The sequence below is a fragment of the Dromiciops gliroides genome, chromosome 1, assembly GCF_019393635.1.
Source record: "Dromiciops gliroides isolate mDroGli1 chromosome 1, mDroGli1.pri, whole genome shotgun sequence".
NCBI lineage: Eukaryota > Metazoa > Chordata > Mammalia > Microbiotheria > Microbiotheriidae > Dromiciops > Dromiciops gliroides.
In genome coordinates, this window is record NC_057861.1 from 576972547 (window position 1) to 576987509 (window position 14963).

Here is a 14963-nt window from a genome sequence, read left to right on the forward strand (position 1 = left end):
CCCCCAGACACCACCAGTGAGAGATGGTCCTCCCTCAATAGGGGAACTTTCCACAGTCAGACCTCTATAAAAGTATCTGTCTTTCTCCTGCTCAAGGAGATTGGTATCTCAGAGCCATGCTCTGTGCCATGCCTTCTCCCCATGAGTCCAAGGATATCTCTTAGTTTCCGTTCCCCAGCCCGTAAATAAACTATTATTTTATTCTATTGGATTTGTGTGCAAGAGGGTGTCATTCTTTAAAGAGGAACCCCAACCCCTATCCCTATCCCAAACCCCCTACCTTATTTTCCCCACAACACTCTGAAAGGGGGTTTTCACTAGGACTTGAAGCAAGCCAAGGAAGCCAGGAAGTGGAGATGAGGAAGAAAAGGGGATGGTGTTGCAAATGGCCAGTCAGGAAATGAAATAGAGCCTGGGAGGAGAGTCGGGAGGCCAGTGCCACGGGCCAGAGGATGTGTCTGTGCTGGGATGGGGTATTTAAGGTGTAAGAAGACTGGACAGATGGTGGGGCAAAGGAGGGAAGTTAAGAAAGGCTCTCACCCAAACAGAAGATTGTATATGCTCGATCCTGGAGGTGATAAGGAGTCACTGTAGTTTTTTGAGTAAGAAGATGACACGGTCAGATCTGTGCCCTAATAAGATCACTTGGGTGGCTTAGTGGAGAATGGACTGTAGACAGGTGAGTCCAGTGGCTGGGAGACCAACCAGCAGGTGATCACAATAATTCAATTCAACAAGAATTTATCAGGAGCCAACTATGTACAGAACACCAGGCTAGACTCTGGCCATACAAGGACAAAAGCAAACCCTAAAAGACCATAGGGAATACTAACAATTAAGGGAATCAAAATAATTCTCAGCACCACTTTTTCTGGTAGCAAAGCACAGGTAACAAAGTAGGTGTCCTTGGGTCAGCTAGGTGGCACAGTGGAAAAAACACTGACCCTGGATTCAGGAGGACTTGAGTTCAAATCCGGCCTCAGACACTTGACACTTACTAGTTGTGTGACCTTGGGCAAGCCACTTAACTCTTATTGCCCCACCCCCAAAAAATAAAACACCAAAGTAGGTGTCCTTTGAATGAGGCACAGCTAAAAAAAAACCTGTGGTACACGAATGTAATGTAATTATTGTTCTATAAGAAATGACAAATAGGAAGACTTCTTATGAAGTGGAAGCAAGAAAACAAAATACATACTCATTCCATAACAATGTAAATGGAAAGAACAGAAATGAAAACTGAACTCTGTGAGAAAGTTTGGACACAGAGAAGAGATGAGAAAATGTACTCCCTGCCTTCTTTGCCAAAGTGGTGGAGTATGAGTATGCTGTAAGCTGAACTGCTTTTTTTCATCTTTTCTTTTTTATTCTTTCTAAGGAGGAATGGTTCTTTGAAGGAGACAAGGGAGAGGGATATAATTGGAAATGACAATGAGGTAAAAATTTTAAATATCAACATTTTTTTTAAATTAAGGAAATCGGAGCATCTAGGTGGCACAGTGGATAGAGCACCGGCCCTGGATTCAGGAGGACCTGAGTTCAAATTCGGCCTCAGACATTTAACACTTACTAGCTGTGTGACCCTGGGCAAGTCACTTAACCCCCAATTGCCTCACTTAAAAAAAAAAATTAAGGAAATCATGAAATGTTTTCCCAGGTGAGGCTGAGAAAGAAGCTAAGTAAGTAACAAGTGAAACCACATCTTCATTCATTTCTAATGGTTAATTAAGCAGTTCTCTTCTTTAGTGTTTTAGAAATCCACAACACATAGAACTCAGACAAAACAGCAACAGAAAGTGTTCAACAGTGCATTCATATGCTAAGTTTTTTTTCCCAAAGATTTTAGTCGGTATTTACATTTTGCATTTGTGGGTACTAAAGAGCTTAAGCAGATAAGGGAGAAGTATTTTTCCCTTAAAAAAGCAAAAGCTGGAGGGCCACTGAAAAGAAGAGAACAGTTTACAAAGGAAGGTATGTGTACCATAGTTGAAAGGGACTTTTATAATTATATTCAGGTTCTTCACAACTGCCTACCCTCCAGCCAATCTATTAACGATTAGGAAAACAAAAAAGATTTAAATCAAATGCTAAATATCTAGAGGGGAGAATTATTTGACAGTTAATCACAAACATTAAGGTGAAATTTAAGAATTCAATCTGGATCTGTGGTGAAGGGAACAAAAGTATTTTTAAATGATTATTTTATCTTGTTTGTACGTCCCTTCAATTCTTCTTCCCAAGCCACAAATAAAAAAGAAAGATGGAAAAAGAAGTCCAGGAAAACTAATCAACCCAAGTCTGACTATAAATCTAATCCACCCTGACACCCGCCCCCGCATCTCTTCAAAGGTAGAGGAAGGGACATTTCTCTTCTTCTAGACCAAACTGGATTATCCAGCTAGCATCCAACTTCTGGTTCTTTCCACTTACACAGTTATAGTCATGACGACCAGTGTTTGCTTCTTTTTGTTCATTTCACAGCACATCACTGTTTATGAGTCAGGTAAAGTGCAAAGGGGCATAAAGAAAAATCTAAACTTACATCTGAGTGGGGGAGACAACATATAGATGAATAGGTACATTCAAGATGCCTCCAAAATTGATACAGTGTAATTTTTGGAGAGAAGGGATAGCACAGTACACTTTAGCATTTGGGGAAATCTGGACTCTTTAAGACCACAAAAAGGGATTGGCAAGGCAAATAGTGAGTGAAGAAGAGAAAGTAAGTCTGCATGAATGTTGTAAGAAGGGGCTAGGCTTAAATGCCAAACGGGAGTTTATATTTTATTTTAGAAATAATTTATAAGAAACCACTGGATTTGTGGTGGGGTGTACAGTTTACGAAAAATTACTTTAGCAGATACGTGGAAAATGGATTCAAGTGGGGAGATATTTGAGGCAGGAAGACTAAAACAGGAGTCTGTGGCAATAGTTCAGGTGAGAAAAGATGAAGCTCTGGACTGGGATGGTCACTGTATGAGTGTTTTGAGAAAAGGGGAGACATGAGACTTTTGGTGCAGAAGGAAATGATAAGATTTGGGAAGTGACTATATATGGGGAGAACGAGGAGTGGAAGATGACACCAAGGTTGTGGATCTGAGTGACTGGAAGGATGATGGTGCTCTGGACAATAATAATAAAGTTTATAATGGAGGGGAGAGGGAAGTTAATGAGTTCTGATTTGGACAGATATCTATGAGAATCCAATTCTAAATGGCCAACAGGCATATAATGATGCAAGACAAGCTCAGGCTATAGAGCAGGACTGGATATATATACATCTGGGAGTTATCTGCATAGAGATGATAACTGAAACAAAGGGAGGAGATCCCAAACTGGGAGACAGAAAAGAGGGTCATGGGCAGAACCCCGGGTTAAGCCTAAAGTAGTGAGAGTAACATGACAGGAATGAAGATCTAGCAAAGTAGAGTAGGAAAGAGCAGTCAGAGGGTAAGAGAAGCAAGAGAGAAAGCAGTGTCATAAAAAACCAGCATTCCAGAGTGTGCAGAGCACCCTAGAAATTCTCTGGGGCACATCAAGGAACCTTCTCCTTGAGAAACTAAACCAGAGGACAGATAACACCTAGAGAGATAAGCTGAACCAAATCGGACTGAGCTAGCTTGGGATTCCTACCCTTCATTCTGGTCTCCCTTACCCTGGGGAGATAAATTTGGGTGTGGCTGCGGCCTTTGGGTCCTGAAGAGAGGTCTGTAGCCACCCCCTCCCTCACCCAATTCCTCTAGTCACTACCAGTGGGGGATGGTCCTCCACTCCTCACCCAATTCCCCCAGCTACCACCAGTGGGGGATGGTCCTCCCTCACTAAAGGAACTTTTCATGGGCAGATGGTCCACCCCCATCAGTCCTCTATAAAAGTACCTGCCAGTCTCCTGTTCGAGGAGATTTGGTACCTCTGAGCCATGTGCTTTGTGCCTATCTCCCCATGAGAAGTCCAAGGATTTCTTTCATGGTGTCCCTCCCCCCCACCCTTCCCTTCCCTTCCCTTGCTCCTAAATAAACTACCACCTTATTCTAACTACTTTTGTGTGCAAGAGGGTGTAATTCTTTAAAGAGGAATTCCTAAGAACCCCAACCCCTAACCCTAACTCGTATCCCATTCCCCCCATTACAAGAGGACAGGGTAGTTAACTGAGTAAAATGCTACAAAGAAATCAAGAAAGATGAGGATTGAAAAAAAGATTTAGTAATTAAGAGTTCACTGGTGGGGCAGCTAGGTGGCACATCGGATAAAGCACCAGCCCTGGATTCAGGAAGACCTGAGTTCAAATCCAGCCTCAGACACTTGACACTTACCAGCTGTGTGACCCTGGGCAAGTCACTTAACCCTCATTGCCCACCCAAAACAAAATAAAAGGTATTTAAAAAAAAGAGAGAGAGTTCACTGGTAACTTTAGAGAGAACAGCTTCAGTTAATCCATGAGTTTGGAAACAAGAACACAAAGGGCTTAGAAGGGAACAAGAGGAAGTGGATGTACTGAGTGTGAAGACAATTTAGCAGAGGCCAAGAGAAATATGACAGGCTAGTGAAAATGGTAGAATAGACAAGGTTTTTTAAAAATTGGGGAGACTTAAGCATATATGTAAGCTAACAAGGAAGAAACCAGCAGCTAGGGAGACAATGAAAATTAGAGAGAAAAGGGGATGTTTGTGACGAGAACAACATGGTAGAGAAGACAAGAGGAAATGGGAACAAGGGTATTCCGAAGTCTTCCCATGTTTCTCTGTATTCTTTACATTTTGCCATTGGGGCAGCAAGGTGGCACAATGGATAGAGCACTGGCCCTGGAGTCAGAAGGACCTGAGTTCAAATATAGTCTCAGACACTTGACACTAGCTCTGTGACTCTGGGAAAGTCACTTAACCCCAATTGCCTCAAACATCCAAAGGCATCTCCAGTTGTCTTGATGTATATCTTACCACTGGACCCAGATGGCTTTGGAGGAAAGGGTGAGGCTGGTGACTTTGCACAGCCCTGAGACACTTAAATCCAATTCACTGCAAGCCATGACATCACCTCCTGATGTCATGGTTCTCTTCAAGAACAAAGGATAAACAACAACAATAACAACTATTCCATTACATTTGTGTATCACGATTTGTTTAACCGTTACCTAAATAATCTACTTTATTTCTAGTTCTTTGCTACTACAAAAAGGGCTTTATATGTTGTTCCCATTGATTTCTTACTAGGTTTATGATGAAGTAGTTAAAGGCAGACTTTTGAATAAGTTATTTCATAGCATAATGCCTGATATCAGAGAAAAGTATTTGATATTTGGAAATCTTAATATTTTAATATCTTAATATTAACATTTGGAAATCTTAAAAATTTTGTTCTCCAACAAACTACTGACAGATATTTAAATATCATAATCTTTTTTTGTTTTGTGTTGGTGAGGCAATTGGGGTTAAGAAACTTGCCCAGGGTCACACAGCTAGTAAGTGTTAAGCGTCGGAGGTCGGATTTGAACTCAGGTCCTCCTGACTCCAGGGCCGGTGCTCTATCCACTATGCCACCTAGCTGCCCTATCATCTCTTTTTTTTTTTTTTTTGCGGGGCAATGGGGATTGAGTGACTTGCCCAGGGTCACAGAGCTAGTAAGTGTCAAGTGTCTGAGGCGGGATTTGAACTCAGGTACTCCTGAATCCAGGGCCAATGCTCTATCCACTGCGCCACCTAGCTGTCCCTGCCCTATCATCTTTTAACCCACAAAATTTTCCTTCCACAATAAATACACATTTTGAAAGCATTAGGGCTATTTAGTCTACTTGATACATTTCCCTTCAGAAATTCATTGTAAAGAGCACCAAAGAATTTACAATTATATAAAGTATAGCAAAAGCTTGGTCAATATGAGATACTATGATTTCAAGAGCTTGTGCCTTGAAAAATGGTAAAACAGCCTGAAACTCATCAATATTAGGTAGAAAAAGTCTGACACAGACCTTTCAAAAAGGAATGCCTTAAAATATAGTAACATTGCTTTATTTTTTTAACTAGAGTAGATGTAAAATCTGATAGCAGAGATTAATTTACTTGTAGCAGTTAAGAGATTAGACTTACTGGAACTAAGAATAATGATTAGGGGGCGGCTAGGTGGCGCAGTGGATAAAGCACCGGCCCTGGATTCAGGAGTACCTGAGTTCAAATCCGGCCTCAGACACTTGACACTTACTAGCTATGTGACCCTGGGCAAGTCACTTAACCCCCATTGTCCCGTTAAAAAAAAAAAATTAAAAATTAAAGAATAATGATTAATATAATGATACTACTCTTTTGACTGAAAAAAATTAAGAGCAAAAAAAATTAAGACAATTTATCACAGGGATAGTTAGTTATATTTTTTTTGTTTTGTTTGTTTGTGGGGCAATGAGGGTTAGGTGACTTGCCCGGGGTCACACAGCTAGTAAGTGTCAAGTGTCTGAGGCCAAATTTGAACTCAGGTCTTGAATCCAGGGCCAGTGCTTTATACACTGCGCCACCTAGCTGCCCCCAATCATATTTTTAAAAATAACCTTTTAAAACTATATGCTGGGGGGGGGGGGGCTAGGTGGCGCAGTAGATAAAGCACCGGCCCTGGATTCAGGAGTACCTGAGTTCAAATCCGGCCTCAGACACTTGACACTTACTAGCTGTGTGACCCCAGGCAAGTCATTTAACCCCCATTGCCCTGCAAAAAAAAAACAAAAACAAAAACAAAAAACTATATGCTCAAAAAAAACAAAAGAAAAGAAAAAAAACTATATACTCATAGTATTCCAATCATGCTGGGGGGAAGGGGGAAGAGATTATAAATCTTTAAGTCTACAATGCAGGAAATAAAGACCACTGCTTATACCTGAATCAGCTCTTCTAGACTACATATGGAATCCTACTGTGGTCCTCATACTTCTCCAAGGAAACAAGGAATTTGAGAAAAGTAAGGAATGAGCAAATGAACAAAATGTTCTATTTTAACCCACCTAGCCTTTTTTTGCCTAGCTGCTACTCTATCCTACATCTACAGTTGATTTTCTCATAGTAAGGCTATAAAGCTGCAAGCACAACTGAAGCCATTATCCTGATATAAAGACAAGAGTAAACAATGTTGAGGTTTTAATTATCAATGTAATTGTCCCAATATTCCAGTTTATTTTGCAAGCAATAGTACCTCTCCATAAACATTTCTAAATGCTTCTTTCTTTGGACCTTTTCTTCTTGAAGACACTGACATGTGAGGCATTCTGAAAGAGTTGCTTCTCTCCAAGAGCAGTCTACAGTCAGAGACTTGTGTCCTTATCTCACCTATTCACTTTACTAATGGGTAAAGTCATTTTGAGAAAAAAAAACCTGAGTCCCTCAAAGAAAATTCTGCATGACATAAAAGCAAGATCCTCTTACAACAAGAGGATGAAACATGGTGGTATAGTGTAAAATGTGCTGGATTTGGAGTACAGGGCTCTGCCACTTTCCTACTTCTGTGACCCTGGCCAAGGTCCCCTCTCTGGTTCCCAGTTTTCTGAGATGGACTTTGACATCACCTCCAGCTCTCTCTCTCTCTCTCTCTCTCTCGTTTTTTTAAAGTGAAGAGATTGTGGTTAAGTGACTTGCCCAAGGTCACACAGCTAGTAAGTGTCAAGTGTCTGAGGTCGGATTTGAATTCAGGTCCTCCTGACTCCAGGGTCGGTGCTCTATCTACTGTGCCAACTAGCTGCCCCCTTCTATCTCTTACAAATTCTGTAGAAGGGAATGAATTAGAGAATTAGTTGCTATTACTCTGGCATGGTTTATGACCACCACGAATGTTTAAAAAAAAAGTAATGATCCCAGAAGACAAATGGAGGAACAAGAACACAGTCCATCCACATATCCATTCCAAACCCACTAGAGGGTCTGCTGTGGACCTTGGTTTTTATACTAAGTCAGAGTATCCCAGAGTTCTGAGAAGTCTGTTTAGAAGAACCTTAAAGAAAGGATAAATGTGCATAGCATCTTATTTGTTTTTTGTCCTATCAGCTTCAGGTACCAGCTCTTTGTGGGGGGGAAGGGTGAAGGGGAATTAGAACTTCAGAAAAATTGACTCAGGGAACTAAAAATCTACTTTTTCTACATGAAGATGGGAGAGTTCAAGACAATTTTTATTTAAATGAATCACTGGAACTTAAAATTTTTAAGTAGTTAGTCCAAGATGGCTTAAAAATGAACTTTATGTCATGAACCAACTTGTAGCCTAGCTCTCAAACATATTCTTACACAGATTTTTAGTGAAACTACACTAGAAAACTTAAATAACTTAAAATAAATTTTGCTTTTTACCTTATCAAGGTGAGGTTGTGTTGTCTGCACATGTTGTAGTTTTTTCTGTAAACTGAAAATATTGACACATTCAGAGACTAATGCTCTACTTATGTTTTTTGGAGGAAAAAGCTAAATATAAAAGAGATCATTCAAATTCCAATTCAGTATCCTACACAAATGCAAATTCCATTTCCACAATGCTTTTCTCCAGAAAAACATAGTGAGGTCAGACAGGCAAGGATGATTATCAGAAGTAATGACACTTCCCTAGGTTCATGAAGCAAGTAAATTACCCCCACTAAGATTTGCAGCAAGACCTTCTCCCTCTAAGTCCAGTGTTCTTACTTTAAGCTGCTTCTCATATATATGAACAAAACTGGCAACAAAATTGGAAAAAACCATCAGTATAACAGATATTTTGTGCCTTACTTAGAAATAACATAAACAGGAATGTATTTTTGTAAGGCTGCCCATTATATATCTTGTTCCTTTATTCTATAATAAAATTTAATTTTAAAGGGATAAAATCATATTTGAAGCAGTATGATCAGAGGAAAATTAGGCATATACAAACGACATTTGCTGTTGGAATTATGGATTCACAAATACGCTGATTGCCACTGCTCAATTGTAAAGTATTAATAACAGCAATGACTTTAACCCAGGGTTACAAAAATATCTATCAGTACAGAAACACTTTCTACCCTGAAAAATTTAATCAACTCTCCCTATATTTTCTAGAGTTGAAGCATAATTACATATAAATGGGGAATCAGAAACATGAAGTTTCTTCATCCATATTTCCTCTTACTTTAAGTTTGGCCAATGTTCATAAAAATTTGCATTCATCAGGGAGAGAGAAAGAGGCTTAAGTTGTTAAAAATGCATTATTCTGAGCAACAAAGATAAATGCTATACTTAACAGCTACAGTATATAGGTATATATTCAGACACTAATGAGGGAAAGGTGAGTGAAGACTTCAAAACAAAACATCTGCAAAGTTTTAAGAAGAACAGTAAGGGGTAAATTAGTAAGAGTGGGCTTAGCAGAGAGGAGGGAAGTATATATATATATGTTGAGAAACTTAGGAATGAATGAGTCTCTCCAGGGGTTGTGGTAAGGGGGGGGTGTCAGATTAAATCCTTTCCAGCTGGCTAATCCTGAAAGGATTTTTCTGTTTAGTAGCTATACACAAAACAAAGTTATTCAAATATCTCATCTACTCTACACAGTGAAACAATACTTATGTGATAGTCAGTTCTTTAAATAGTTGTCACCAGTGTGTTATAAATATGTGCTGTGTAAGACTGTGCTGAAACATCTTTGAAAAATAAAAAGCCTTGTATAAATGATGGGCTTCTCTTGGACCTTCTGAATTGGAACCTGTAACTCATCTGACATCTCTGGTAAGTGGTCATCCAGCCTTCACTTCAAGACCCCTCCTGAAGCAGTTCATCCTACTTTGGGCATGAAAGTTATTTCTTAGGCTGAGTCAAAATGTGCCTCCCAGAACCTTCTACGAATTGCTGCTAGTTCTGCCTCAGGGCCAATCATAAATTTAATCCTTCTCCCTCTTCCAGTTTTTAAGCTACTTCTCCCTGGTCTACACCTCTACACCTCATTCTTTAAAACAAACAGCTTTCTCACTATCCCTTTACACATTCCTATACTGTGACCTTTTCTTCTACCTAACTTACTGGAAATCTGACTTTTCCCTAGATATCACAGCTCAGAGAAATTTCTCCAATCATGACTTTGTCTTCTAGGCCCTCAAACTCCAGGACAAGAAGAAGTTCACACATACTCCTTGGTCCTTGATGAGACCACTGGCCTGTTCTCATCACTCAGTAATCTTTCCTTTTTAGAGTTCATGACATCAAGAGAAGAAATCTTTACATATAAAGGTCATTTTCCCAGCTGATTTTGTTATAAAGGAGGGATTCATTGGTTGTTATGGGTGTATATCTGCAAATGACTATGCTAGAAAAACAAAAGGCATCAATAAAACTTTTAAAAAACCCCAAAATATGCTATTGAATCAAACCATTTTTGGTTCAGGATATTCTCTGACCTTTCTAAATGGCATTTGTACCAGCTCATAGCTTTCTACTCTACCTTGCCATTATCTTCAACAATTTCAGTATTAATAGACAATCCATTTAACCAACTGGACTTGTGGAACCCCAGACTTTTCCTGTCCAGTTTCCATCTCAACTCTACTCAGTTACCTAGCTGGAAAAGCCACTATCCCTATCACTGAGGACTTCTCTCCATCTCCAAATTCTTTAGCTCTAAAATTCCCCTCCTTTCTCTGATCCCACACCATTAGTGACACTGCTCTTTACTGTGAAGTCTAGTTCCATGACTCCTTTCCATTACTCATAATTCTTGTCTCGGGGACAGCTGGGGGGGCAGCTAGGTGGTGCAGTGGATAAAGCACTGGTTCTGGATTCAGGAGGATCTGAGTTCAAATCTGGCCTCAGATACTTGACACTTACTAGTTGTGTGACCCTGGGCAAGTCACTCAACCCTCACTGCCCCACTAATAATAATAATAATAATATTAATTATTATTATTATTATTATTATGGTCTCACTCTCCTTCTACCCAGTCATTTAATCAATGCCCTGGTCTCCACACCTGAATCCCTTTATATAGAAACTTTCCCAACATGCTAATTCACGACTCTAAGCAACCCCCAACATCTGTAGTCTCTTCCTATGCTGCTGGAAAATGTCTCAGAGCTGTAATGTCCATTATGCATTTAAGCTATGTAACTTCACATAATGTATAATAACAATCCTTTTATTCATCTCAAATCTCTATCAAACTCACAAGAGAGATAATGTTCCCAACCTTTTCCCCTTTCACTCTGCCATTTTCAGGTGACTTTATTTTTATTTATTATCCTGTAAAGAACAAGGCCAATGAGAGCTCCCTATCATGTTAATGATCATATAATGGAATTAAAAGTCATAAAGTGATGAACAAGAAAATTTCAGTAATAAGAACAAAACAGAAAGACTTCAAGAAATTGGACCTAGAGTAAAAATTTTATTCTACAAAGAAATTTCTAGAACGAACATTTTATGATAGGCATAATGTTGAACACAAATCACTTCTAAGTTCTAAACATATGGTAAGCTTATTTAATATCACAGACACGAGTTCAAATTCCTTTAAAAGCCTTTTTTCTTTAAAATTCAATCAATTTTTAAAAGTACATGGAATCTGGAATTATCTTAAGTGCCTACCCTACTAAATATGGTAATATATGAAAGAAGACAATGCACTCCCATAATAATTTGTGCCAAAAATGTCAAGACCTGAGGTGGCAACAGTATAGGAGGCCAACGGGATGCATCAATGGGTATGAGATGAGGGTCAGAAAGTATACAAACTGATACTAATAGCTAGCATTTACAAAATACTTTAAAGTTTGCAAACAATTAACAAATATTTCATTTTATTCTCCCACAACCCCAGGAGGCAGGCTTCTATTATTAACCCCATTTTACAGATGAGGAAACTGATGCAAACAGTGGTTAAGTGACTTGTCACTCACCCAGCTAAGTGTCCAAGGCTGAATTTGAAATCATGTCTTCTTGACTCCAGGCCCAGCACTCCACCTACTGCATCGCTTTGCTTTTAGGTATTAGGTCTCCTGTGTCTATACATGGAGTAATGAGGGTTCATGGAGATACTGGTAGGATTTGGCTAAATCCATACATAACCCTATGTAATTCTTAAATCCCCCCAGGACACAAACCTGGAGCATGTGCATAAGAGGATGACTCAACATTGCACGCCCTCATGAAGGATAGACCTGCCCTACCCCCAACTCCCCTGCTCTAATTTTGGATAAACTACATGTTTCTTCCTTTAATCTGGCAGTCAATAAACATGTATTAAGTGTCTCCTAAGTGCCAGGCTGCATTAGAAGCATCACAGGATCTACAAAGAAAGTGACAGTTCCAAGGTATTGTGCCCTTGTCCCACTAGGTGGAATTCTGTGTTCAGTTCTAGGTAATATTCTTTAGTAAGAACACAGATAAACTGGAGTGGGTCTAAACAAGGGTCATCCAGATGAAGAAACTGGGACCCATACCATGAGATTAAGAGCTGAAGGAATGAGAGGACAGAAGACTGAGGGGAAGGTCTGTCTTCAAGAGGACAAAGGACAGTCACATGGAAGAGAGATGAGATTTGTTCTCCTGGAACCCTGAGTGAAGAATGAAGAGGAACAAACTGCAGAGAAGCAATATTGTGCCCATCACTGGACTGCTGCAAGCAGAGTGTCTGTGGCCATTTGTAAGGGGAACTGTAGAAAGGTTCCCCATCAAGAACAAGGCCAGTGATTTGATTTTTGAGGCCTCTTCCAACCCCCTACATTCTGTGAATATTGGGGATTTGAAATGGGCAGCAAAATGTAAAAAGGATAGAAAAAGGATGAAGGCAGGAGACTTCAAAAAACTCAAGTTTGTCCAGGACTGCTCAGTTTACCTTCAATTACACCTGCTCCCCAAACCCAAGTCACGCCCTGTGGTACTTTTTGGTGTAACTGCAAAGACTGGTGGCCTTGGTGGTACATCAGGCCTGGAGTGAGGAAGACCCCAGTTCAAATTCTGCCTCACATAGCTACTACTAGCTGTAACCCTGAGCAAGTCACTTAACCTTGGTTTACCTCAGTCTCCTCATCTGTAACAAGGGGATTATAAGCACTCTCTAGGATTGTTGTGGAGAATGGAATGAGGTAATAACTGTAAAGCCTGCCACATAGCAGGCACTATATAAATGTTAGTATTTTATTATTAGCTTCTTACTACATAGAAAGCAAAATCAGCTTGTCTTCAAAACTTCTCTGCATTCATTTAATGCATAACTGTTGAGGTTGCTGGGCCTGTCAAACCAACAAACCTTTCCATTTTTCAGAGGGTGAGGAGGGGGATAGTTCAAGAAACCTGGAAAATAAACTATGAACTGGCCAGTAGGTAAGAACAACACTGGTTGAAAAATGAAAATAATTTTTTAAAGTAAAGCTATGAGGCCAGAATGAGTAATACTCACTATATAATTCTTTAAGCTCTACTTTAAGAAAATGAGAAAAATACCTTCTGGGCAATCCCTAATTTAGGAACAACGGATTTATGACCCATTTCCTTATACGTAGCTGGTGAATTAATCTGGAGGCCCTGAAACAAAACTGTGTTTTGTGTCCCAATTCTGAACACCTGGGAAGTGACTAACCCAAGGAAGTAACTTCTCTTATGCAGGTATAAAGAGAACTACTGATTAACAAATCACTGATTCCCAGGATCATCTACTCAATATTACTTCCCCACAGTCTCTGTACCTGAATGGCAATGCCAAAGAAATTACTTTATCTGCTATTAAGAGGAAAGAAATGTACTCCAAGCATCCAAAGATGGAACTCAAAAGGCCTTTCCACATGTACCTAATGTCATAAAATGGCAAATAGGTAGAGATGAAAATAATATTATTAGCACTAGACTTCCTCATGAATTAATATAGGCTTCTGTGGGCTGTCTTGGCAACATAAATGCCATTTAAAATAGTGTTTCTATGCAGAAATTAATTCTGAGTTCCTAATGATAACTTCAAATTAACTTCAGAAACATCACCCATTCACAAACTGTAGACTATCTGGAATTATAAGTGTGAAAGAAATGATGGGAAGCTTAAAATATAATAGGCTCCATGAAAATATGGAATCAGAATTGGAAAAAAATCATTATAGAAATAAAGAAAAGACAATGATTACTGAAATTAGCCCTTCAAAATCAGGATTTTATATAAGAACTAATAAAAAACACATAAATAACTAGAAATTACCTGATTCCAGAGAGACTGTCAAAAGAGTGTAAATCCAGTACATTAGAAAGATCAACTCTAAAAGGAAAAAAAAGGAAAAAAAATCAGAAACAGTATAGTATATACCAGTATATCCTACCTCCAAAGACCATACCAATCAATTAACAAGCATTTATTAAGCACCTTCTATGGACTAAGCACTGTGCTAGGTTCTGGGGCTACAAAAGCCAAAATCAAACAGTCCCTGCCTTCAAAGAGCTTTAACATGTATACATTCAAATATACACAAAATAAATACAAGGCAAGTGGGGGAAGGAGAAAACAACAGCATCTGCAAGTATCAGAAAAGGCCCCAAGTAAGAAGAGGTGCTTGAGCCAAGCTTTGAACAAAACTAGACATCAGAGACAACAACTAGACAACAAAACTAAGAATCAGAGATAAGGACTGCTGCATTCTCAGCTTGGGGGCCAGCCTACACAAGGGCAATGAGACAAAAAAGAGTAAGCTGTGTGTGAGAAATAGCAAAGAAAGCATGGCTGAACCATCAAATGCATGAAGGGGAGTGACATACACTAAAAGTGGAGAGGTAGGCAGGAGAGGAAACAAATTGTAAAGGGTTTTAAATGCCAGAGAGTTTATATTTGATCCTAGAGGTAATAGGGAGCTGTTGGTATTTACTGAGCAAAAGAATGACATTATCAGGCATGAGCTTTAGCAGCTGTACAGAGCTATACATGGTCTGAATGAAGGAGAGAGAGGGGAAAGAGGTAGGATAACCAGTTAGGAAATTGTTGCTTGCTACAATAGTCCAGGCAAGATGACATGAATCTA

The 14963-nt window shown here is 39.4% G+C and overlaps 1 protein-coding gene across 2 annotated transcripts in view; it reads right to left on the reverse strand.

The window, feature by feature from the left end:
• The window catches only part of LOC122737166 (COBW domain-containing protein 1-like), a 63940-nt gene that overhangs the window by 6734 nt on the left and 42243 nt on the right, over positions 1-14963 (reverse strand). For both annotated transcript variants that reach the window (XM_043979633.1, XM_043979634.1), the window contains exons 10-11: positions 14153-14209; positions 8316-8367 (exon numbers count right to left, since the gene is read on the reverse strand). In XM_043979633.1, the coding sequence (XP_043835568.1) occupies positions 8316-8367; positions 14153-14209 (109 nt within the window). The remainder of the gene's footprint in view (positions 1-8315; positions 8368-14152; positions 14210-14963) is intronic.